General features: G+C 33.9%; 4 protein-coding genes across 12 annotated transcripts; 2 read left to right on the forward strand and 2 right to left on the reverse strand.

The window, feature by feature from the left end:
- Nucleotides 1-1339: 1339 nt before the first annotated feature.
- LOC142523112 (U3 snoRNP-associated protein-like EMB2271) lies at nt 1340-6489 on the reverse strand. The gene is made up of 7 exons (XM_075626758.1): nt 5937-6489; nt 4590-4932; nt 3633-3857; nt 3010-3226; nt 2717-2892; nt 2047-2112; nt 1340-1890 (listed from the first exon to the last, which is right to left on the reverse strand). Exons 1-7 carry the CDS (start codon nt 6359-6361, stop codon nt 1813-1815), a joined length of 1530 nt encoding a protein of 509 aa, XP_075482873.1. The 5' UTR covers nt 6362-6489; the 3' UTR covers nt 1340-1812.
- A 1372-nt stretch (nt 6490-7861) lies between these two features.
- LOC142522792 (uncharacterized) lies at nt 7862-9289 on the forward strand. The gene is made up of 2 exons (XM_075626332.1): nt 7862-8141; nt 8945-9289. The coding sequence occupies exons 1-2, from the start codon at nt 7956-7958 to the stop codon at nt 9131-9133; spliced, it is 375 nt and encodes a 124-aa protein (XP_075482447.1). The 5' UTR covers nt 7862-7955; the 3' UTR covers nt 9134-9289.
- Nucleotides 9290-9763: 474 nt separating this feature from the next.
- On the reverse strand, nt 9764-13028 carry LOC142522791 (nuclear transcription factor Y subunit A-7-like). 2 transcript variants are annotated; one of them, XM_075626331.1, is made up of 7 exons: nt 12834-13000; nt 12579-12680; nt 12444-12491; nt 11025-11161; nt 10686-10778; nt 10435-10599; nt 9764-10185 (listed from the first exon to the last, which is right to left on the reverse strand). In XM_075626331.1, exons 3-7 carry the CDS (start codon nt 12469-12471, stop codon nt 10006-10008), a joined length of 603 nt encoding a protein of 200 aa, XP_075482446.1. In that variant the 5' UTR covers nt 12472-12491; nt 12579-12680; nt 12834-13000; the 3' UTR covers nt 9764-10005. The 2 variants fall into 2 exon arrangements, with proteins under 2 accessions (XP_075482446.1, XP_075482445.1); XM_075626330.1 differs by lacking the exon at nt 12579-12680 and having other exon boundaries at nt 12834-13028.
- Nucleotides 13029-18555: 5527 nt separating this feature from the next.
- LOC142522981 (ADP-ribosylation factor GTPase-activating protein AGD12-like) lies at nt 18556-21975 on the forward strand. Of its 8 annotated transcripts, none has more exons than XM_075626601.1 (10): nt 18579-18717; nt 18828-19252; nt 19342-19434; nt 19597-19678; nt 20008-20083; nt 20217-20380; nt 20536-20674; nt 20789-20905; nt 21012-21107; nt 21616-21975. In XM_075626601.1, the coding sequence occupies exons 3-10, from the start codon at nt 19395-19397 to the stop codon at nt 21895-21897; spliced, it is 996 nt and encodes a 331-aa protein (XP_075482716.1). In that variant the 5' UTR covers nt 18579-18717; nt 18828-19252; nt 19342-19394; the 3' UTR covers nt 21898-21975. The 8 variants fall into 8 exon arrangements, with proteins under 8 accessions (XP_075482718.1, XP_075482717.1, XP_075482716.1 ...); XM_075626604.1 differs by having other exon boundaries at nt 18828-18953; XM_075626605.1 differs by having other exon boundaries at nt 18828-18901.
- The last annotated feature ends 3675 nt before the right edge of the window (nt 21976-25650 follow it).

The following is a 25650-nucleotide window of genomic DNA, read 5'->3' on the forward strand; positions in this document are numbered from 1 at the left end:
GATTCAAATCTCAATTTAATATATTTGTTAATGAATAATAATAACTAATCTATATAATTATTATCTTTTATTAGTTTAAAAATTATTGAATAATTTATATAATCTTACTCTCACCTATGTGTGTGATATATTTTTGAGTAGATCTCTTATGAAACGGTCTCATGAATCTTTATCTGTGAGACAGTTCAACTCTACTGATATTCACAATAAAAAATAATATTTTTAGCATAAAAAGTAATACTTTTTCGTTGATGACTCAAATAAAAAATATGTCTCACAAAATATAACCTATGAAACCGTCTCACATAAATTTTGCATATATTTTTAGTGAAGTAATAAGAAATAAAATTATATCATAATTAATTTTATAATTTCTCATAAAATATAAGCATCTCAATATCAATACCAGTGAAGAAGCAGCCAAGTGATTAAACCAACATAATCTTGTAAAAGTAAATATAAATATTTGAATTTTTTAAAAGAAATATATTTGATTTTTTTAGATTAGATAAACATTCACCCATTTTAAAATAATAAATAATAATAGTAATAGTAATCATCATATTGATGCATATTTTCAATATTCATTAATGATATTCGACCTGTGCCAACTGATTAGCATTAATTACTTTCCTGAAATTTCAAAACTGGACCAACTAATAACTTATTTAGGGTGAAAACTGCAGATTTCGATATTATGTTTATCTCATTGTATTTTGATTATCTATATTTTTAAATTTCAATGTTAGTCATTCATTCATTATATTATAAATTTTGATAATGTTATTTATTTATCCTCACGATAATTGATCGTCATGTTAAAAAATCACTAAAATTACAGGAAAATTAAAGATAACATGCTAAAAAATTGACAACATGGAAACTAAAATTAAAAACAAAAAAAAAAAAAATTACATGAGTGAATCGCATTTTTCATAACTTCACATTCTTAAAAATAAAAACTAGTTTCCTATTGGTATACATATGAGAATAATTTTTTTGGCGAATACAACAAAAAAATTGCATCGAAAACAAAGATTGCGTGAATTACTAAAATCTCGCAACTTTAATTTTATCATTATAAAAATTACAATACTTTTTTTTTTTTTTGAAAAAAGAAGTTATTATATTCGAGCATCGCATTTCTTTGTCAATCAACCAGTACAACATTAATTATCATTTGCTTATATCATGTTATATATATTATTAATTAAAGTTGATATCTCCATAACTTTTAACCACTTTGAGTTTAATTGATTTGACGAATATTTAATTACAATTTCAATTATACATTCGTTATATAACTATTTTAAGATAATTATTAAATTTCGCAAAGCGTAGTATAGTACATCACTATCGGCTTAAAATGTGTCGATGATAAATACACTCAATCCGGCAGCATTAGAAATTAAAAGAGACAAAATTTAAGTACACCGTTTCTTCCGTATAATGATATAACCTCAGATTCCGATCAACTCTGCTGTAAAATGAACTAAAACTACATCACCAGGGTAAACAACTGCACCCATTGGAGACAATAAACCATTGGAGACGAATTTCTCGATCAACCCAAGACTTGCCGGCATGAATATGTTTCTACCAATACAAAATCGCCCAGTTACTGTGATCAAGAGGCATATTGTCAAAGTCAATCACACAGTTATCGTGATCTTTTCTTTTTCAGAACTTACGCAGATAAGGTGGTTGGATAAATAACTCCCCGATACTTGGAACTCAACAAAGGGCAGAAGATAGCATTTTTCTTTTTTCTATTATATTGTAATCAAGTCAAAATTCAATATTTGAATTGTGTCATGAAAGCACAAGCGGGTGTACTGAAACTCCATTTCTAGCGGCAGAAATACGTCCCCACCTACCTAACCGCGGCTCCTGTCCCAAAGAAGACACGCTTCAACGTTAGATTATTGGAGCAATACTATCAGCTATCATGATAAGTCAAATTCTGGCTACAATTCAGGTTCCATAGTAGCCTTTTTTAAGATAATTCATATAGTTTTCATGTATAAAGAGAAGAGAATACATCACCTGCCCAACTCCGGCAATGAGAAATTTTCCGGATTTTGCGAAAGCCAAAGAATTTACGAATCCGACCTGCCATACATTGAGATATAGGATCAACAGCTATAGAAACCAGATACTTGATGTTGGATAATCAAGCCCCAAGAAGCCAACTCATTCAACAGGATACCAAAAATGATGAATACTTGGTTAAAGATGAAGTTGAAATTTATTTTAAGAAATCTGCTTCACCTGGACCAAGGGTTTTAATCATATGAAACGAGAAACTACTACCCTGAGTTTTAGGTTTAAGTTTAATAAAAGACAAAAATTCCACCCCTGAAAACAAGCATGATACTAGAGTGCCAAGTTGAAGGTTTTCTGAGGGTTCAGACAATGAGACAAACTATTCTAAATATTCAAACACCAGTGGCACCCTCCGTGCATCATAAGCATACAACAAGAACAAATCAATCAAATTAAACGATAACACCAAACGAATCAAATCCAAATCCCGAAGACATCAAAATCTGAAAATGGGAATGAGAGGCAACTTTTAACGTCTTAGATATAAGCTGTTTGAGTGATATCCATGTAAATCACATATTCACGTTAAATCAAGAAGCAAAAGTTAACAATGAAAATTTAACAGAAATAAGATTACAATATAGTCACAATAGGACACAGTAATACAGACCAGGGGGAGCTCAAACAAAGGAGAGATGCCTTTGGACTCGTTCTCAATTTTCCAAAGCCGTATCAAACCATTTCCAGCACCTGAAGCAGCAAGATCACTGTTTCTGCATACAGTGATTGAGTTAACCCAAGAAAGAGCTGTGGAACCAAGTTTCTCTAAATCTAGGGCATTGTTTTCTGCAGAAGACCAATTTCAATGAGGAACTGTGTCAAAGTGTCACATACTACCACACAATTGACTTAGAAACACGAAGTTTTGAACATTGAGATGAATGGCAATCAAAGATCACTTGCCTTTATGGCCATTGGATAGCCCATTATTTTCAAAACTGGGAACAGTCGCTGAGGCATGAGCGTTTTTTACAATATGAACAGGCTTCTTACGCATTACATTCCAATGCTCGATGCTTCCATCATCGGAACCAGACAGGAATTCATCATTACTAATAAAGCAGCAGCATTCAAGGGAAGATGCAGAAGCCCGAAATATTAATTGTGATTCTTCTGGAACCTATTTTCCATATATCATAAGAAAGATAATCAAATGATAAGAATAAACATAGAAGTTTCCACAAAAAAGTCAAATGAACTTGAAAAGAAACCTCAGCCAGGTTTAATGTGTAAGCAATGATTAAGGAAGCAATAAAAATATTAAAAATTTCTTATAATTTCAGAATGGACACTGTGGCTTCATGTCTGAAAGCAGGGAATAAATATCTGTTTCTAAATTGCATCTCTTATTTTTTATCAGCTATAGGTTTGTGCAGTTAATTTTGTCCCTTTTTTATTCTAGTTGGGCAAAGTTTGCAAGGCAATGTCATCATTAGAAAGAAAAAATATACAGCACTCGACACTTCCATAAACCCAAGATCATTCTCACTATTGTTTCAATCTCTTACCAAAAGACTTTATATTACCTTCCACAAGTGCATGGTCCGGTCACGTCCAACAGTCAGTACACGTTCTTTCCTCAAGCTGTCAATTGTTAACACCTCGCTTTGGTGTCCAAACAATGTGTTTATGTAAGTTCTATCTTCTGCATTCCAAATCTTTATAGATCTATCTGATGAACCTGAAAAGAGTTCTGAAGTCCCCTGTCTAAATGTTAAGCAAGAGACAGGTCCTTTGTGTCCCGGAAAAGCCTGCAGATGATGAAATTGGTGAGATGTGCCATTAAATTACAACCTAAATATTTCAGTAAAATATTCTGTTTAGAAATAGAAATAGAATAACATGTGTGTGAGCTACAATAACAGTTAATAATCAGCAACATCCATGACGTCTATTAACTTGTTAAAAGATAGTGGTCTTTCAAAAATGGAATAAGTAATTACCAGGATGCTCAAGTGGAAGAACTCTGAAGGGAAAGTCAGTGCGTAAAAATCATGATTGTCGAAAAATATTTAGAGGTACTTTTTTGTTGCATTTTCCAGCCCCCTTTTTCCTTTTCCCAGTAAACGAAACCAAATAGGACACTTTTTTCTCCCAAAACATAAACTTCACACATTTTACATCTCCCAACATGGTAATTACTTCTAATTTACATTGCAATAGTCCCTAGAAATATTCTACCACCATATTACCCTTCTAGTCTAATCAGATAAACTGTATTTAAAAGGATTAAAGCTACCATACAACTTAAGAAAAACTATATACACCTGAAATGACATTATTAACTCAGTATATTCTTGCATAAAATGATATATACTAAAACTACAATTCTCTCCCCAGAAACAAAACCAAACATAGCCCAAAATTTCATTGACAGAAGTATGGCCCACCCGGTAATAAATGTATACATGTGCTAAAATTTCAACCAAAATTTTCAAACACAAAATTTGAACATATAGGATTGGCAGCTCATCTAAAAATACCTGGATATGCTCTCGTGTACGCACGTCCCACAGATGAACATGTCGATCTAAGCCTCCACTAGCCAAATACCGTCCATCAGAGCTGACAGCCAGTGCTAGAACATGCTTGCTATGCTTAGTAGCTCGACCTTGTGGGTCCTTTAAACCATGAGACTTTAGAACTTCATCACTAGGCCATGTATACTTTTCAGCTTTCCCATTAATGATATCCCAATGTTCAATGGCACCATTCTTGGAAGCTGAAAATCCTCTCGAGTCATCCTCAGATAGAGCCACAGCAGTAACAGGTTGCTGGTGTTTTACAAGAAGCTGAAATCCCTTGCTTGGTTCTGGCTTTTGAACCCTGTGGATTAACATACATGTGTAAATTCTATTTGGTCGATATAACATTAAAAGAATTAAATGGAAGTTAATCATAATGTACACTCGCATATGAGCATGTGTACGCACTAGGCAGTGCTAGTGGCTTTTGCATATGAGAGATGGTAATCAAGCTAGGAATGCAGTATGCTAGCCATGTAGATAGGACCAAATTGCCCAGATTAAAAAAAGAACAACCATCGCAACTAACCAATTCAATATCTGTGACTATTCAACTGACCTAGAATACTGCAACCAAATTCAACCCAGTGCTTCAAACACTCAGCATCAGAATTCTCTCGCCAAAAAAAAAATACTGATCAAATGAAAAAAAAATCCATTCCATTGGCTGTGGCACTGGAATTTCTACTAACCCAATCCATGTGATGATCGGAGGAGCAAAAGTGTGTAATTTGAAGAGTTGACATGCCAAGAGCAATGGGCTCCTGTGGGATTGTCACATCCCCACAACAGATCACAAGCTGGATTACTTTTGTAGCGAAACACATATTTGAATGCATTAACAAATTTTAGAAATCTGTCAGTAAACAAATTACAAAAATAACTCAATCAAAAAATGATCAGCTATTGACTCTCACCGGTGCTTAAACAATTAATAGTGGCAAACAGAAATATCTGAAGCTGAAAAGTTAAAAAAAGAACAAAACAGAAATATCTGAAACTAAGATATCTCCTGAAAAATCTAATTTTTAGGACCCCGTTGTCTCTGGTCACAAAATACACCAACATTAAATTCCAATCACTCGATCACTCCAAAGACGATAAAACATCAGATAACAATTTACCTACAACACTTTAGTAGAAACTCGTGCATTTAGCTAAATCATTAGAAGCAGAGTCCCCAACCGAATGCTAGTTAATTAAATCTACCGCTAGCATTCCAGCAACAACATCAATAATTGCGTAAACGACTGCTTAGGAAAAACCCAAACTTTCACAACAAAAACGCATAATAACAAGAAATACCTTGCTGCAATAGCTCTACGGAGGCGCCCGCTCTCTTCCATCTGCTCTTGCTGCAAAAGCTTCGCAATAAGTGAATCCCTCTCTCCCTCCCTCTCCGTGCGAGCTTCCTCCCCGTCCTCCAATCCATCTTCTTCTTCTTTTCTCCTCTTCTCCAAGATTGTGTAAGCCAACCGCTTCCTCTTCTCCGCCGGCGTCTCCTCTATCTCTTCTTCCTTTTCCTCCTCTTGCCCCCTATCACCATCCGAATCGAATGCTTCATCATCGCTGCTTTCAATGTTTTCGCCCCCTCCATTTCCAAACTTACGGCGCCGCTTCGGATCAGAATCTTCGAAAAATGGATCGCGTGCAACGGAGAACCGCTTCTTATTGCTAAACTTGCCCTGTTGTTCCGAAGTTTTCTTCTTCTTGAGATGTTTGCCCTTCATGGCTGGTGATCGAGGACGTGTGTATGGAGTTGCAGCGGCCAAAATAATGAATGCTCCTCCGTAAATGGCTTCGGGGATGATGTAAAAACTTTATAGACGAAGGTTTAGCTGTAGGGTTTTGTGACGTCCCGGCATATATTTATAGAAAATTACGCCGTAGCCCATCAATTTAATCAAATTCGAACAGACTTTTTTCATCAAACGAATCGATCAATTTTAGCCATTAAAAAATATTATACCTAACCGATAAAATATCGGTTATTTAGGTCGGTAACCGAAATAAACGATATTTCTGTAATCAAAATAAAAGATATTTTTAAAAAATGTGTTTTTATTAAAAAATTCACTACTCGTGTAATTTTATTAAATTCACACTCAATAAAATAAATTGAAATAATAAATTGTTGAATAACCATAATGATTTAAGATTTATAATAATAAAATTTAACTTTTGTTTAATCTCATTATTTTTTTAGAAATGGTTAAAGCCAAATAAGAAAATAGAAATTGTAAAAATATCAACACAAGAATAATTATATATAATATCCGTTTAATCGATATCTTAAAAAATCGATTGACTGATATTTAAAAAATTGATTGACTGAAGCGACATAATCGAAATTTCGATTTTGATCAGTTTAGTCGGTTTTCTCGGTTTAATCAATAATTTGCACACCCCTTGAAATTGACCAAGATGTTATAGTTAGTTACTCGACCGGGTAGGGTTTCAAAATTAACATTTTTATAAAATGAGTAATGTATTTTTATATTTTATAGTTATAAAATTCACACGATGTAAATTATAAATATATTTTTATAATAATATATTTATTATATCATTAATTTTTTTGCTTATTTATATGTCTAGATAAAAAGATACTAGAGTCAAAAATATATAAGTATGTACTGCAATATTAGAGGACGAGAACAAACTTCAAGGACAATGTGTGCTAAATAATTTGGTCGAACTGATTTTGTAACAAGAGTTTTAACTTGAACTACTTGGTTTATATATTATTTATGACTGTATTAATTAAACATTAAATATGTCAACATATAATAAAATATATAATTGTAGAGTGCAATTTGTTAAATGAATATGTCTCTTGCGAGATGGTCTCATGATTCTTTACCTATGAGACGGGTCAACTCTACTGATATTCACAATAAAAATTAATACTCTTAGCATAAAAAGTAATGTTTTTTCATTGATATCCAAATAAAAAATTTGTATCACAAAATACGTACCGTGAGATCATATCACGTAAATTTTTACGTTGTTTAAATTTTGGGTACGATCTTTTTAAGTTTAAAAGGCCATAACGTCAGTCAAAATTTTAACGGGTCAGATATCGAATTCTAGTAGACCCAACAATCGTTCCAAGTTCCAACAAAACCGGGTGGCCCACTATCTCATCTACAGGACTATTGGGCCTCGTTCGGTCCATAATTGGGCTCTCGAAAACTTTAAATCATTCAATATGATAAATGGTCGAGGTAATCTGAAGAGCGGAACTGCAATAGACTACATCTCAGAGACGAGTGCTCCGAGAAGAAGAAGGGGACTGTAAATTCTCGAGGACAAAACCGAAAAATGAACAAAAAGGAGGTTTTCAAATTGGCGAAGGGTTTTAGGGGAAGAGCGAAGAACTGTATAAGGATCGCGAGAGAAAGGGTGGAGAAGGCCCTTCAGTATTCGTACAGAGACCGCCGGAACAAGAAAAGGGATATGCGGTCTCTTTGGATCCAGAGAATCAACGCTGGCACGAGACAGCACGGAGTGCGTCAATTTCTATGCTTTACCACGTTTATTTGTTTTTTTTAATTTACTTTACGGGTTTGAAGATTTGTTATATATCTCCGAACTGTGTTTCAATATCGTTGGGCTTTTCTTGATTCTTGTTTCTGCTTTCGTTGAAAAATGGTGGTATTTTGAATTTGGAGTGTAATGTCAATGGGAAATAGTGGTAAGTCTGGAAACCATATTTTTTCTATATAGAAAAAAAACAATAATTCTCACCTTTAATTTTTCTAAATCTAAAATTGTTAGTTTTGTTTCGGCATGCCCTGTGCTAAAAGCTTGATTCCTATTTTTGGGACTAAACTTTTGGAGATGAAAATTGGTGTTTTAACCATGGGGAATGGATATATGATGGGAAAACCCTATGATAGTTAGAGATACTTGCAATTTATTTTCCTTGCCATTTGGGAAGTCAAGATCTTTGCACATTGGTTTCTAGTTAGTGGTTGACATTGAAATTACATTTCATATTGATATCATTCTTCGGATGATAGTTTTGAGCTTCTGCAGCGTTGAAATCTATGAATCTTTAGTTGACACCTGATCAAAATTCCATGTTCTTTTTATGAGTTTCTTCTACATGGAGAAAATATTTTATTTCTAAACCAAACATACAAGTTACATGATCTTGTTTTATTAAAAGTTGTGACTGCACTGTCCATGGAAAGCGACAGAGTAATGCTGTAGGTCAAGTGGAGTTAAGTTTAGTTTGTGAGTTTGAGATTGCTTCATATCGTGTTCAGAAGTTATCTTTTCGCTTGATCACCTCATTTGTTTGACAGGTGAACTACGGAAATTTCATCCACGGACTGACGAAGGAGAATATTCAACTGAACAGAAAAGTTTTATCGGAGCTGTCGATGCATGAGCCCTATAGCTTCAAGGCCCTTGTAGACATTTCACGCAACGCCTTTCCCGGTAACAAGGCAGCTCTGCCTCCCAGGAAAGAGGGTCTTGCTATTCTTGTCTGAAGTTTCTTATGGGCTTTATTGGTCCTGTCCTTGTTTTCTCTCTTTGGAACTTAGCCAGTTATTTCTTTTGGAAACCAAGCTACTTGTGATTGTCGCAAATCACAAACTCTTGCGCGAAGCATACCCTTGAATGTGATTTTAGAGTGTTTTTAGTTAGCTTTATGTGCACTTGTGGCTGAATTTTTCTTGGAAAAAAGAAGAAACAGGCAGACCACCAGCTTAGGACTAAACACCATCTTTTTTGAAAAATCACTGTCATGTTCTCATATTCTATGAATGAGATGGTCTATTCTCAATCGCGTAGTATCAATTACAGAAGATGTGCGGACCCAAAATATGTAGTGTTACCCCCTTCCCTGTTGGAGAGCAGGTTCAATCTCCTCTGAACCTTTCCCAGCTGAAAAAAGAAAAGAGACAGTAGCTAGATTGGTTCAGAATATCTTCGATGATGAGAATACAGTTGAAGGTTATAAACCTGTTGCAAATCTTACAATAAGTCTCTCTTACTTCCACTTTACAGAATTACCTCAGATTACGACATGATACAGAGTCCAAGCCTCCGAAAATTTATTGGACACTATTGCCATCTTGAATTTCTGCTATACTCTAAAACTAGGTTCAATTGTTAAATAAAGTAATCAACAATGGCAAATGTTCCATCAAACAAGGGAGAGAACTCAAGTTACACCATTACTTGAAAAGGTAACAATGCAATTCTTAAATTCTTGATACGTTGCAATCCCACAGTTCCCTACAAAAACCTATTACTTGATTTACACGCATCTAACCCTCGCCAAATGCAACCAAAAAGGAAGCAGCAGAACCCACTAAAAGAAATTTTTGGGGTGACTGACCCTCCTTATACTTTATCTTCAAGAAGCACTTTCTGAAGAATTAGGAGCTTCCTTTTCACAGTTGAGGTTGATGTTGTTCTTTGATTTATCACTTGATTCCTCCTTGTTTTGCTGGTTCTCATTCCTCTTCTGGAAACGACCTCCTGTTCCTCTGTTTCTCCTCAGCGCATGCAAATGCCTGGATTCATGCAAGTATGGCTGCAATATTGTTCAAATGGGTAAATCTTGGTTTAAATTTTTCAGAGACAGCATCTTATCAGCAAAAAATAAACTGTTTCTTCGCACCCGGTTCAGTGAAATGATGCCTGGTTTTAAAGGTTTAAAAACATGACTCACTTGGAAACAATACTGGTCTAGTTCATTAAATAAAAAACATGAATGATGAAACCAATAATAAATTAAACGATGATTGTCCAGACAAGAAAACGTACAATGCTCATGAAATACCTTCCTAGATTTTAAAAGTTTGTTTTCTGACTCAGCCTTTGCACGAGATTGTCTACGCCGCATGATGCCATGATATTGCTTGGCATTGACGAAGACAGGCTCCTCAACTATGCCTGTTGGCAAAGGAACACCACCCTGCTGAATTCCCATCAACTGAAGGTGGACCTTAATTGAGAAGGTACAGATTTGAAACATTCAGAAACATCTCTGCCAATATTATAATAAAAAGTGAACATTAGCGTAAAAAGTACCAAAGGCTGTGAAGGATAAGGCTGTGCTGGATAAGGTAGTGTTTCATAGGGACTTCTGTAGTAAGGATCTGGATATGGGTAAGCCGTCTGTGCCTGCAAGATATAATTCTTCAGGTGAAATGAAATAACAGAACAGGAAAGTACCAGCCAGCCTGCAAACTCGATAACATGATTTCCACGAAAAAGTAACTAATTGGGGAAAAAAAGCACGAGCTGTATGGAAGATAATTGAAAGCATCTGATATCTAAGAAAGGAGATGAGAAACAGAGGATTTTGTAAATCAAATTTGAACTTGACAATTTAAAAAACTAACATGCAAAACGACCAGCATTAAATACCATAACATTTCCAACTCCAATTTGAGCAGTAGCCGCATAGTGCATTGTCGGTGGTATACCAGGATGTCCGTTGGCCATGGAAGAAGATTGGGTTTGGGATTCCGTGAGCTTGTGTTGCTCCTCAGCCTCGCCATTCTCTGAAACCGATATACTAATTAGATGACCCATATGTGGTTATATAAAATAAACTAGTCCACAAATTGGAAAATAAAAGAGAATCAAGCCGGACAAGAACCAACACAGGCTTATCCTTCCAATTGTTTGAACAAAGTGATATAAAATTCATCGCCAAAACATATGCCGAAATCTGTAGCGTAACAACCATGGGCAGTAGGCTGGTCCAACATGAGTCTCAGCTCATACACATGCACTACTATTGGTCATTGGTCGTAGCCCATGCGCCCAATTAGTACCAACACTTTAACAATCTAGATACTTAACCTTGGAGGTCCTGAGTTCAAGTGTTGAATGAGGCGAAAGAAACCACTTTCTAGGGGTGGAATATTCTATGAGTGATGATACATGGACATGGGCTACGGTTCACGCTTGACCAACCTACGACCCATGAATAGTAGTGGTGCATGGTCGTTACAAAAAAAAAAAAGCGTTCAATTGGTACCAACACTTTAAGAATCTAGGTACTTAAGCCTGGACATCTTGGGTTCAAGTGTTGGGAAAGGCGAAAGAAACCATTTTCCAATGGTGAGATATTTTATGAGTAGACTCGTGCACCACTAGGTTAGTCCATGACCAGTAATAGGTGCATGAGTATGGGACTATGGGCTGAGGCTCATGTTGGCCAACCTACAGCCATGGTCGTTATATATAGGTTCCTGGGTTTCAGCGGTTTCACATATTTTGATCCAAATAGTAACCTTTGATTGTTAAATATCACTGATGAAACATTCTAATATCTCATACTATATGAGAATAAGAAATCATCTCAATAACCCATGTTAGATCTATCTGTTCCGAGTTTACAGGAAACTAAGCATAAAAATCAGATCTGGAAGCAGTGTTGATTTGTTTTTTCGTTTTTAAATCCTTGTGACCCTTACCTCAACTGCATAGCATTGCGGAGGAAGTTGATAAACAACTTAGAACTCGCATATGGTATAGGAAAGAAGACCGTAGTGTAATTCAATCAATGATATGTATGCAAAGTGCAGAGGGTTCTTTAAAACAAAATGATAGGACATTTTCAGAAGGATTGAGAATGTTCCGAGGAATTCTATTTGTTGCACGTGATAACATATATGAGCCTAATAAGAGCATTGACAAACGAGCATAGGTGTCTTTTCAAGACAAACCAAAGTTCGTACCGTGGCTTCCCATTTTCAAGCAATTCAGTGGTTCGTATAAACTTATACACAAAATTCTACAGTAGGATAAAACGAGAAAAACTACGTTGCAACTTACCAGCAAGGTTGTGAACGGAGGAGGTCATAATGCCCTCGTCTCAGCGACCTACATCCAGGAGCCACAAAAAATTTCAGTAAACATTATTTATTACACACCCAAAAAATAATAATTCTTCTTCACACGCATACACACCAAAAAACTATTAATCTGATCATCCCCAACAGACTTTTCCATCACAAATTCACAATGGATCGGCTCATTTAAGCACGCAATTATTCCGGAAAAATCTACAGACTTCATCCAAACATTACGTGTAGAAGCAGCGAAGATTCAAAACAGTGAATTGCTGAATTTAGCATCCGATATACATTCATCACCATTATATTAAAAAAATAGCAATACATTTGAAAAATCAGCTGATTAGGGTTCGGGATGGGAAAATTTTACCTGGATGAGACGAATTCAATTTCACGAATCGTCAAACCGGCAATAATTCTCTGGTGCCTCTCTGGATCTCGCCCAGTGTCGCCCGAGGTTTTATTCTGTGTAGTTGGATGCAGGTTGAGATTGGCTGTGGTAGTACGGAGCTCGAAAAGGGGTGGCTAAAATGTTGATAGAAAAAAAGAGGATTCTATTTTTAACTTAAATTCGTACTTCCACTGCAGCGCAGGTTATTAATCTGATCTCTTTCTTTCTTTTTTTTTTTTCTTTTTTTTTTCTTTTTTTACCCTTTTTACTTGCGGTAACTTCGAGAAAAAACAATAATAAAAGCATGTATTATTATTTTCAAAAAAAGTTAAAACCAATAAAATAAAGAGGAATGTCTCCTGTTGAATCGAAACTTTTGTTAATTCAGTTTTTGAATTTTCTAATACAATAGAAATTCTATTGTTGTCCATACTCCATACTTTTTTTAAAAAAAATTGAAGACTAGTTTGTTGCAAATTATGAGGAGTCGGTATCAATTTATGTCGAATTGCTCCACATATAGTTCCGCGAACCACATTTTCTAAACGAACCAGGAGACTAATCTGAATTGATCTTGTAAAAAATCCGCTACAGAACGAATACGTTTATTTTTCAAATGATTCATATCGTCAAGTGCACCCATTCCAAACTTCAGTCCAATCAAATGATCAGCGGCTGCCAATATGTCTCGTTGTAACAAAAATGTATTGTTCTGGGATATATCACCGATCTCGAACTTAATAATTTGTTTCAAATTTGACATCAAATAAATTATAAGTAGTTGGTTATCACTATTGAATATAATTTTACTCACATTTTCGACTTTACTCGATAAAGAGAACCCATGAACAAAATTTATTTTCTTATAAGTTCAAACTACTCTCTTCTATTTTTGAATTTGTATGCATTAATATGTGATTTTTTGTGTATTTTACAATTTAACATTTTTATTTTTATTTTAAACACACTAACTTTTTTATTTATTTATTTTTTTCTTTTGCGGCCTCCCTCAGGAGATTCACTGGTGGACTGAGCTGGGAAGTTAGATGTGCGGTTTACGAAGGCAAATGCCATAACAAGATGGCAGCATAATGTAACGAGTGGCTGGGAGAGTTGTGGTCCAGGAGGCTTCTCAGTTTTCATGACAACTACAGGTGGAGAAAAATATGGAACATTTATATATACTAATTATTTTGCACACGCGTGTGTGTACAATCTTTTTTATCATTATCGATGGACTAAAGTAACATTTGACAAATTATGGAGGGACTAAATTGATATTTGAATGATTGAAAAAATAAAAATAAAAAAAATGTGTGTTGAAATTAAAACAAAAAACAAAAGTTTAATATTAGTATCATATAAGGGTAAAATTGGGAAAAAAAGTTAATGTCCTCTCTAGGTAGTTATTATCATGTCCTCACACTTAATAATATAGTATAGATTATATATTATATTTATCATACCACAAAATATCACATATACTGAATTTAAAAGTATACCATAAATTTTGGTGCTATATGAGATCTTACCGAACTTTTCGGTATGAATATGACATTCAGAAAAATTATGTATTTCTGTATATGCGGAAATAACGAAAAAATGCATATATTTTAAAAATTATAATATAATGTCAATTTCGAGATCGCAAAAAAATTCGGTATTTATGTATGGTATTTTAAAAATTTCGCAATTTTGATGTGAATAACACAAACTTTTTAAAAATTTCAGTACGATATCCATATTCATTTTTTGATATCTAAAGTTTTCAATATGGTATAGTGTATTCTTTGGAAACCTAGTATACCGTACCGAATCAGGCACATGACACCCAACATCAGCCATAACTGAGCTAGTTTCAAACATAAAATAACTACTATAAATTAAATATTTTTAATATAACCTCAAGACATTTCAAATAAATATTAATTTAATATCAATTTTTTAAAAAATATATATATATACGCATGCAAGAGACATTTTTTTTATATTTTTCATAAATTATTTTTAAAAATATTCACTACTCTTTAATACCACGGGGAAGTATATTTAATACTTATAATTAACGGGTGTAAATTTAAGCTTGGTAAAAATACGAGGGGAGGAGCTTATAATTTTTAAAGCCAGTTGAGTTTTTTGTAATTACAATAAACTTCGAGGATGTATGTGTATTTAACTCGCACATATAATTTTTCGTTATGGTAATTGAGTTAGTAAGGTTTATTTATAAAATATAAAATTTTCAATATTCGATTTAGTTATGATAAAATGATGGGTAAATAAATAAAAAGATATGTAGGAGTTGGTGAAAAATATATATAAAAGAAAATCAAGGGGAGAGGCTGAAATTACTCATTTTTATTTAAGATGTTTCAGCTTTTAGCTATGAAATTAAAAAACATTAAGTACATTTTGGGTTTGATTTGATAAATCCGATCTAACTGATCCAACGCTCACCCCTAATCTGAATATCTAACAAAAACAATGAATGAGGGCATCCGCAATGGTGGGATGCTATAACACTCATCAACTTATCAAAAATCGTGGGGTCCACTGCCACATACTTGTTATAACAACATATTTATTTCATTCGCATTCCTTTTTAACATTAAAACTCATTATTTATGGGTCTCACTGTTCACTCAATCATCATAAAATTTTTTAATATTAAATAAATATGTTTTACAGTATTTAAATTATTATTATTCTAATTTTTAAAAATAATCTTACTTTTTAATAAAATAATTGTATCAATTTTAAAAAATAATATTATTGTTATTTAAATATTTTTATTAAATAAAGTAGATGTTCGAAAGAAATACCACGACAGAAGAATTATTTAACAAGACATGAACACGATTTATTTAAAATTATAATATAATTAAAAAGTTAAAAAACATATAAATAAAAAATCCAAAAAAAAAGATTAATTTAAAAAGTTTTTTTAAAAAAAAAAAACCAAAAAAACCTTAAAAAAATTTAAAACAAAAAAAAATAAAAAAATAATAACAACGTCTTATTGAATGAATAAAAAAAAAAATAAAAGGAAAAAATAATAAAAAATCGAATGAACATCTCTCTCTCCTTGATGCGATAATTATAAATTCAAGTGATTATTGATTATTTAATAGGCTTGAGCTACTTGATTTGGACCTGGGTACTCGTATTATTAGGGATAAAGTCAGTCAAAATGAGTTGAGTATAACGGATCGGTCAGAACACGTCGTGAAGTAGGTGGATTGTATTGACAATTTATCAGTTCGATCAAATGACAGGACGAACTGCTTCGTCCTGTCAAATGGCGGGTGGTGGTACGTTGCAGGACAATCATCCTGACCTATATAATTTAACGAAAAATGATTTGGCACGACTGATTCACCCTATCCTCACAAATAAGTGGTTGAGTCGTGGGTAATCAATCTCTCACTAGTCTATTTTGACAACTCTAATTAAGAGATGGGCATGAATCTGGATTTTTCGAGTTTGAGTAATTTTAATTGGGATCAAATATGGCATGTTGAAGTCTACTGAGAATTGAGTTACTTTGGCTTGACCCTTCCTTTTGAAGGGGCGCAGGTTACTTTTTCTTTTTTCTTCTTGTAAGTTGTCTATGAATTTTTTGGTCGGGTGGAGCAAACTTTGATGGCTTTTCTTTATTCACCTGTCCATTTCTTGATGAAAAGAATTTATCAATATGCACCAGAAACATGCTAAATAATCTCTTTTGGTAACTACTGAAGATAAATCTGAGGTTTTTTTTACGTCTGTTGTTTCGTCTGAATTGTTATTACATGCAATAGAGGCAGGGGCGGAGCTATGTGGGCTTGTACCCGGGCTTTAGCCCGGGTGGCCCAATTTTTTTGAAAAAATTTATAGGTAAATTTTGTATAATTTTAGAATAATACGATATTAGTCCGGATATATCAATTTAAAATATTAAAAAGTTCTAGAGTTTAAAATTCTAAATATGACTCCGCCCCTGAACTAGAGGATTGCTTGGGATGGAATTCCCCTTTTTTATCTGCAAAATTTAATGTTGCAACTTTCAGAATTCCTAAAGCGTTACGGACCATTCTGCGTTGGGAGGCCACTGCCATTTTGAGGATCATTCCATATTGGGAGGCACCGCATTTATATTTTCATTAATCGAATAACAATTATTTGACTGTATTCTCCATCACGTTAAATAAATATTTGATTCGAAAGATGAAATAACGAATGATGTACGATATATAAACAATAAATCTATATCTATGGAATATAGCACAACGATGTATAATTTCAATCATTTCTAAAATTTTAGTCAAATATTATTTGAAACAAATATACATAATTATTTATTCACATCAAATGAGATAGTCACTTTTTGTTTTTGAAAAAGAAAGCCATCATTTAAAACTTATTTGAAAATAACAAGGCTTGAGCGATCCCACCACTTTTCCTTTGAATTAAATGTCAACTCTCCGATTAATTGGGTGCTTGAAACAATGTGTGTTCTGAAATTGGTCAACATTATATTTTATTTGATGAGATTACACTTTCATCCCATTATCATTCTGCTCCAACTCGTTAACTATCACTCGAAATAATAACCTGAAAATAATATATTCTAAGGCAAAAATTTATGTGTGACGGTCTCACGGGTCGTATTTTATGAGATGGATATTTTATTTAGGTCATCTATGAAAAATTATTACATTTTATTCTAAGAATATTACTTTTTATTGTGAATATCGGTAGAGGTTGACCTATCTCACATATAAAGATTCGTGAGACCGTCTCACAAGAGATCTACTTTTATCTTGAAGATCTTAAAATCTTTCATTTTTAACATTGTTCAACTGGTATGCATTAATTGTCTTGTACCGTGGACTTGGAACAATTTGTTACTCCTCCTATAAATTATAAAATTCTTACATACATTAATAACGGTTTTTTTTTTTGGCTAATTTTGTGAAACAGTGTTGAATAAATATTGTTGAGAAATAAAACATTATATATATGTTTGATTTTATTTCGAAAACTATGTTTTGAATTATATCATAGGTTATTCGAAAAAATATATATTTTAAAATAAAGTAATTAAATATTTTGTGAGACAGCCGATCATGCCTCTACATCGAGTGAAAAGTAACAATTTTGACATAAAAAATCTTATTTTTCATGAGTCTGATTGAGTAAAAAATTCGTCACACAAAATTGATATGTGAAACAAACTTATAAGAGTTTTTATGTTAAAATATTATATGTAAGATATAACATAATAAACATACTATATTATTAAGTGTGAGACACTTAGAGTAATTATCTTAGAAGACACCAAAATATTTAATTTCATAATTAACATTCTTATCCTACTAAAAAACTTCTCAAGTCACTCCATATTTTACATAGAAAAAATCTAAACAAATTTTTTTTTTAAATCGAACAACTATTCTAAAGTAAAATAATTTCGTGTTAATTGTTTAATATTATTTGATCAACTTAAAAAAAAATACATACAACATATGTGAATCTTTTACCAGTAATAACTAAGTTTTCTTTGAGTTACCAACAATTGAGTTAAAAGTATAATTATGTCAAAAGGAAAAATAGTTTATTTTTCAGAAATTGTATTTTTTCAAAAAAAAAAAAATTATTGAATTTTTTTGTTAAAAAAGAGGGAGCGAGAAAATAGAAAGCCGCTGTTAAATCAATAAATACATGGCCGAAAGATAAAAAGCTGTAATAATAATGACAATAAAAACGGTCACCATTGTTCCAGTTTTCACCAACCATAAACCTGTATTAGTTATCATCCTCTCTCCTTTTCTTTCCAAGGATTCCAACAGAGTTTAAGCAATTGTTGTTACGGATATAAAAGGTAAGGATTCCGAATCCTTTTTTGGATCTTTTTTTCTATTAAATTAAATGTTTTGCCAAGGAATAAATGGTACGAATCCTCGTCAATTCTTTATCACGCTATGTTTATAGAGCTGTTCGTTTCGATTTGTACGAGATCAAAAGCGAAGATATGGAATATATCTGCGTAATGAACGCTTTCATGAGTAAAGATTCAATCTTTATTCCGCAACATTATCTGGGCCTATCTCAAGATCGGTTGATTTTTCCTTTTGATTTCATTCGTGTCATAAATTTCCAGTTTCTTGCGATGGGTTTGTGCGGTGGAGCCGAGGTTTTAATTTTGTTTCTGGAATCTACTCGTCGATTTAATGGGTTCTGTTTCATGGATCACGTTTACAATGTTTGTTTTGTTTAATGGATTGTTTCTTTCCATTTCAAGGACGTTTTCCCATCTTGCTACCATGGATTCACGTTTTTTTTTTGTGTCCTGCTAATTGCTCATTTATTTTGGAATTCGGTCTGCAGATTAGGAAATGATGGATTGTTATCATTTTTGTACGTATATACTGCTTGTCTCTACTTTGTAAACGTCAGGACTGACAAATTGGATTAAATCTCCATCTTCAGTGCTATTTATATGCAGGTTCTTATTCAGATATTACTTGAATTGATAAATAGTATTGTTGCAAGATAGCTATGAACAGCCATCCATCTTCCTTGGGACGACCATCTTCAGGTATGGTTCTGTGCCTCGTTACAATTCCGAAGAAAATATTAATAGCTTGAGTCTGTAAAAAAGAGAGGAAAAGGGAAAAAGAGGAAACAAAAGTTCATCACCGTGGTTTTATTCGCAGACTTCAGTTTATCCATGTTACTCTGGTTACTGGAATTTGTACAGGTAAACGAAGATTGAAAGATCTTCTGAGTCAACGTGATAACCGCAAATGTGCCGATTGTGGTGCTCCAGACCCAAAATGGGCGTAAGTTCCTAACTCTTCGAAATTATTGATGTTGATTTTCTTAAGAAAGATATAATTATTGCCCTCCCCCGTAGATGTGGCCTTAGGGATTCAAGATGCTTGCCTTTGCCCTTTACCAGTGACCGAGACAGCAGATTCAGTGGTCTTCTTCCCTGTATTTGTTGTGATAGCTTGTTCTAAACAGAAAATAATTAAAAAGTTCTGTTAGAAAGGAGAGTTGATGCTTTTAAAAGATTGATGACGGATTGGAGATGAAGATATCTAAAACTTTCAAAGAGAATTCATTTGTTCCTGGCTATGGTCTATCAATTGTTCTTTCCCTCCTTCAGGTCAGCAAATATTGGAGTGTTTATATGCTTGAAGTGTTGTGGAGTCCACAGAAGCCTTGGCACTCATATTTCTAAGGTGATTGCTTCAGGAATTTCACACTCCGTTACAAGCTCTTTACCCTAACCTCTGAAGTGTCTCCCATTTAGTTTATGTTTTCTTAATGTCTTCGATTCCTTTTGTTTTTACCTCGTAAATTTCTATCCTACAGGTTTTGTCCGTGACATTAGATGAATGGTCTGATGACGAAATTGATGCAATGATCGAGGTTGGTGGAAATGCGTCGGCAAATTCTATTTACGAGGCTTATATTCCTGAAGGAGTGTCGAAACCTGGACCTGACTCTACCCATGAAGAGCGTTCAAGATTTATCAGGTGGGTTTAAATGGTAATTGTTGTACCTTTTCATTGAGATGAAGACCAGTGGTTGTTTCTATTGTTTGCAGAATATGTCACTTTATCCACCTGTAAGACTAAAAATTAATACGTGGCTAACCACTGCTTTACAATTCTTAACTTGTATGTTGTAGGTCCAAATACGAGCTTCAAGAATTTCTGAAACCAAGCCTGCGTATAACATCAGCTGCTTCCAAAAAGCATTCTTTGCAAGCAAGTTTATCCAGGAAGATCATGGATAGTTTTCGAACTTCAGCTTCATCACAAAAATTGGTATGTTAGATCGACTATATTGGTTCGTAAGGAGGTGATATATATATAATTATGCACCAGGGCTTTGTAGTTCTCGTGAACTTATTTAAAGATTATTTCAAATCTAATCCACAGGAAGGCATGGTGGAATTTATTGGAATGTTGAAGATTTTTGTGCTTAAAGGAACAAATTTAGCTGTCCGAGATATGCTTTCAAGTGATCCATATGTTGTCTTGACTCTTGGGCAGCAGGTTAATATATCATTTCAATTTCTCAAAAACATTCAATTTTCAGTCAGTTCAATTCCATATATTTATGAGTTTCTTACACCTTGCATGCTGCTTCCTTTGTTCTCAGAAAGCACAAACAACTGTGATTAAAAGCAATTTGAATCCTATCTGGAATGAGGAACTCATGCTTTCTGTTCCACAAGATTATGGTTCCATCAAGCTGGTAATCCTTTATTTTTTGTTAAGTCTATCAAATCCAAAACTTCATTGAGAGGCCAATTAAGCATACTGAAGAGGGACAAAACTTACGGTATGACCGAGCAACTCCCACTGTAGCAATAGCTATAGTTGGTGACTATTGTATACTTTATTTCTTTTAAAACATATAGCAATCCATGAACTACATTTGAATCGATACACCACACAGCACAAATTTGTATTTTATGGGAATTAACCCACGTGAGCTTGGGTTTGCTACCCATTGTAGGATTGAGTATTTATAGTAGTACTAGAAGCTATGGTTGATTGTAGTGGTACAACTTAAATCTTTCAAATTGAAAGTTAATCCAAATGCCATGTTTTGATTGTTGTACCAGCCTGATGGTCACACAGAGCAACAGCAGTATACATGTAATTTAGAGATTTTTCCCGTGTTGCCAACCCATTTATAGTACATGATTGAGCCTTCTACAATTATGGTGCTAAATGTTTTTCTTCCATAAATTTAACAGCAAGTTTACGATCATGATACGTTTTCTGCGGATGATATTATGGGGGAAGCAGAGATAGATATTCAGCCAATGATAACTTCTGCAACTGCATTTGGAGATGCTGGAATGTTTGGAAACATGCAAATTGGAAAATGGCTGAAATCACACGACAATGCTTTGTTAGAAGACAGCACTGTTAATATTGTTGATGGTAAAGTGAAGCAGGCTATTTCCCTCAAGCTACAAAATGTAGAATCTGGAGAATTAGAACTTGAACTTGAGTGGATTTCTCTTGACCAATAGATGTATATAATACTATTTTCATCTTTTTCAACAATCCAGTGACTGAAGATAAATTTTATGAAGTTTTGATTGGGAAAATTATGTTTTCTTTTCTGTTACTTTTTTTTCTCATCTGAGTGTTCATTTTTGTACTGTACTATCCGGACAAATCTTCCTTTAAACTTGAGACGAACCCAAATTAAGACTAGGGATGCACCGGAGCTGAGAAATACTTGAGCTTGACGTAGAAAGAAGAAGGTGATATTTGAACTCGAACTTTAGGTGGGTCAACTAATGATTTTCAAGCCTGAGCTTGATTCAAGTATTTGAAAGCAACACGAATTTGAGCTCAACCAGTTTTAGCGAACCTCAAGTTTGAGCACCTAGCTCAACTCGAAGTGGCCGCTCGACCTGGATTTGAGCTTGATTTTCCAATGGTGCTCAAGTTCAATTTTGACCGAGCTACTCGTAAACGATCTCACTCAGAAGACGAGTTCATTCTTGATCCATGAAACCAATGGTTTACTAGTAATATATGAATTAAAATTAGTGTGATATGGATCAATTTGCAGCGTTCTGTGCATGTAGGAAACGCATTTAAAAGTTAATAATAAGAAACTTCATATTATGCTACTTTCAGCCCTACTTGGTTATTGTTGAATCAGCTCTTACTTCTATCCATGCCATCATATATAGTGTTAAAAATATTTTCTACCTTTTCATTTGGTTCGTTATCAACTGATGCCACACGCCCCGCAAGATCTTCGAGTTCTTGTCCTTGCTACTTGCTGTTTCATACGGGTATTTAGCCCCTTCAGGATCGCATAATATATCGTCTCCACCATGCATAACCAGCAATGGCACTTACAATAAATGGCATCTTCTTTTTATATTTTCACAGGTTTTCATGAACTGCAGTGCAGATGCTGCAGTGGGCTTCCCGGAAAGTCGATTTGGGCTATTCTCTGCCAATTTCCTCTTCCAATCTTCCTTGTCAGCTTTACTCAAAGGAGCGCTGGTGATCACAATTCTCGGAGATGGAGCAACATATCCAGCTACAGGTAGCAACTTCTCTGTCGGCCACACCGGTTTAAACTTCCTCGAAACCTCACACATTGCACCACTCAGGATCAAGCCTTTCCATTATGTTTTTTGCTTCAAGCATATGAGTATGGCAATGGTACCACACTACCACCTAAAGACTCACCGTAGAGTTAGCGTGGAAGATTTCGATTAACATAATGAACCGAGTCAAAATAATGCACGCAGTCATCGACCAAGGGGTGAATATCTGGGATATGATCGTATGGTTCTTCTGAGAAGCCATGACCTTGTAAATCGAGGGCGCAGCACAAAAAACCAGCTTTCGCCATGGTTACTTCGTTTAGTTCAAAGAGCCAACTGCTCTCCGAGGTGTAGCCATGAATCATGGCAACTCTCTTTTAGCTTGGAGTTTTGATCTGCAGGTTGCCAAGTTTGGGTGAATATTCTTCTGTTTTGATGGTTTCTCACGTAGGTTTCTTTTTCCCACCTGTCAACATAAATGGTCCTCAAAATAATTCACCCATCTTGTTATTTTTTCTGAAATCAGAAAAAGAATCAAGTATATAATTAAATCATTATGGGAAAAACAAAAAAAACCAATCAAATTTTACGATCAAACATAACTTGTGTAATTTGTATCACAGGGAATCAATCTACGGCCCGTTGGACTAATGGTCACATGTGGTAGGACTGAGCTGGAGTACTCCATGTGTCAGACTCAAAAATTTAATGACAGTCGATGAGTAGGCAGCTAGTTCAAACTAGGCTAGTTTATATGTATATATATAGAGAGAGACCTCCCACGTTCAACTACTATGAATGGTAATTGACCTAAAGGATTCAATTGAGTTGAGGGAACTTTCGATTTCAAGAGTTTTGTTATGCGGCAATGCATTAAATTTGAAGGCCACACTGGGCAATCAATGCCGCTTCTCTTTGGCACATACTTTTGAGTCTCAACAGATTACAACAAAGCTATTAATTTTACTAAATTTCTTGTTTCTTAGCCATCATTGTACAAAACAGGAATTTGGATGCGAAGATGTTGCATTCTATGTAGCACGGACACTCCTAATTTTTTTTTAAGTATCGGACAAAGATACAGATGTCGGATACAACAAATCGGTGTTGTTGACTTTTTACATGTTTGAACAGTCGGATACGTCATGGATACGACTAGGATATGCTATGGACACGGCGGAGAAACGTTTTTGGATACGTTTCGAAAAAAACTCAAATTTTTTAGCCTTTTCTTTTTAAATCACTGCTCTGAAATTGTAGATTTTATATATTTACATAAATATGCATATATATTTCTACAATATATTTATATAAATACGTATTTCTTTACAATTTTTAATACTAAATATATATATATATATATATATATATATAATATTTATATATATTTTAATAATTGTCGTATCATAGCCGTACCATATTTCATATTTTCAAATTTTTTCGTTTTATTTGATATGATACCCGTATCCATATCCATACAACTTATGTTACATGTGATATTAATAATTAGGTACCCTTTTCATTGTCCAATTTAATTTTCTTGCTTACCTTTTCCTCGTTTAGTTACAAGTTTTATTTCCTTGCGTGTGACTGCATGCATGGTATTCAGGGGATAGCAGGAAAAATACTACACTTTTTGGTCTACCATTACTTGGGAGAACAAAAATAAAAACAAAAACAAAAAAAAAAAAAAAGACCATCTTGTCTGGAAATGCATATTTTCAAAAATAGAATAAAAGGAACAAAAAGATTTCGAGGTATTATTTCATGAACTTGTTCCTTTTTCTTTTTTTTGCTTTTTTTTTTTTAACGAGCAGATTATTGGTTCAATTAATTTACCAGATATTCTTAACATACGTTGTTGAAGGATATTATTAGTTTTTACATTTTATTTTAATATGTTCTCAGATGGAATCAAAATTACAAAAAAGACGAGAAAAGATTTCTTCATATACCCTTCAATATAAATTCAACGTGCCCCATGTATTGTTTTTGATGTGGTCCACGTGAATTCTATGTGGCTCTCTATGGGTTGTTGGATCTACATTTTACTATTTCCCACTGTAAGGTCAAAACTAACCCAGGAAAACAATAGTGCGGTGACAAGAATTTGACATGGATCCTGCCTGACTCATTATATTTAAGCAAAAATCAGGAGGAGCTGAATAAACAACTTGACATCTAAGAATCCTTCGCCTAGCCTAGCTCTAACGTTTGGTGTGCAGATGCTTCAAAACTCCCAGGATGTGTTGGCGCAGAATTATCTCCTAAGAATAAATGGTATTATTGTCAACCAGAAAGATACCGGCTGAGTAGTTACCTATCAAATTTAAGTTACCAGTTGATATCGAATTTTAAGGGGAAAAGAACAGAACTTGGATGCTAAAATGTTGCATTTGGACACACTATCTGACCTTCTCCATGTAATGAAAATCTAGAGATTTGATTGAAAAGGAATATGCGAATAGAGAATACATCATTTCTTCGCTTGGTTTTGAACCGAATGTTTTACAAGCAATTCATCTATATACCTATAAAAGTATGTATAATCTACAATATTTTTCGATTATGCATTGACAAGAATACCATTCATGTAAACTTCAACAAAATAAATGACATAAATTGTTGACCGTTTCCTCATCATTATTACCAAATAATTGTCAACTTCAACAAAATAAATGACATAGGTATGTATAATCTACAATGTTT

The sequence above is a fragment of the Primulina tabacum genome, chromosome 13 (genome assembly GCF_025594145.1).
Source record: "Primulina tabacum isolate GXHZ01 chromosome 13, ASM2559414v2, whole genome shotgun sequence".
Lineage (NCBI taxonomy): Eukaryota > Viridiplantae > Streptophyta > Magnoliopsida > Lamiales > Gesneriaceae > Primulina > Primulina tabacum.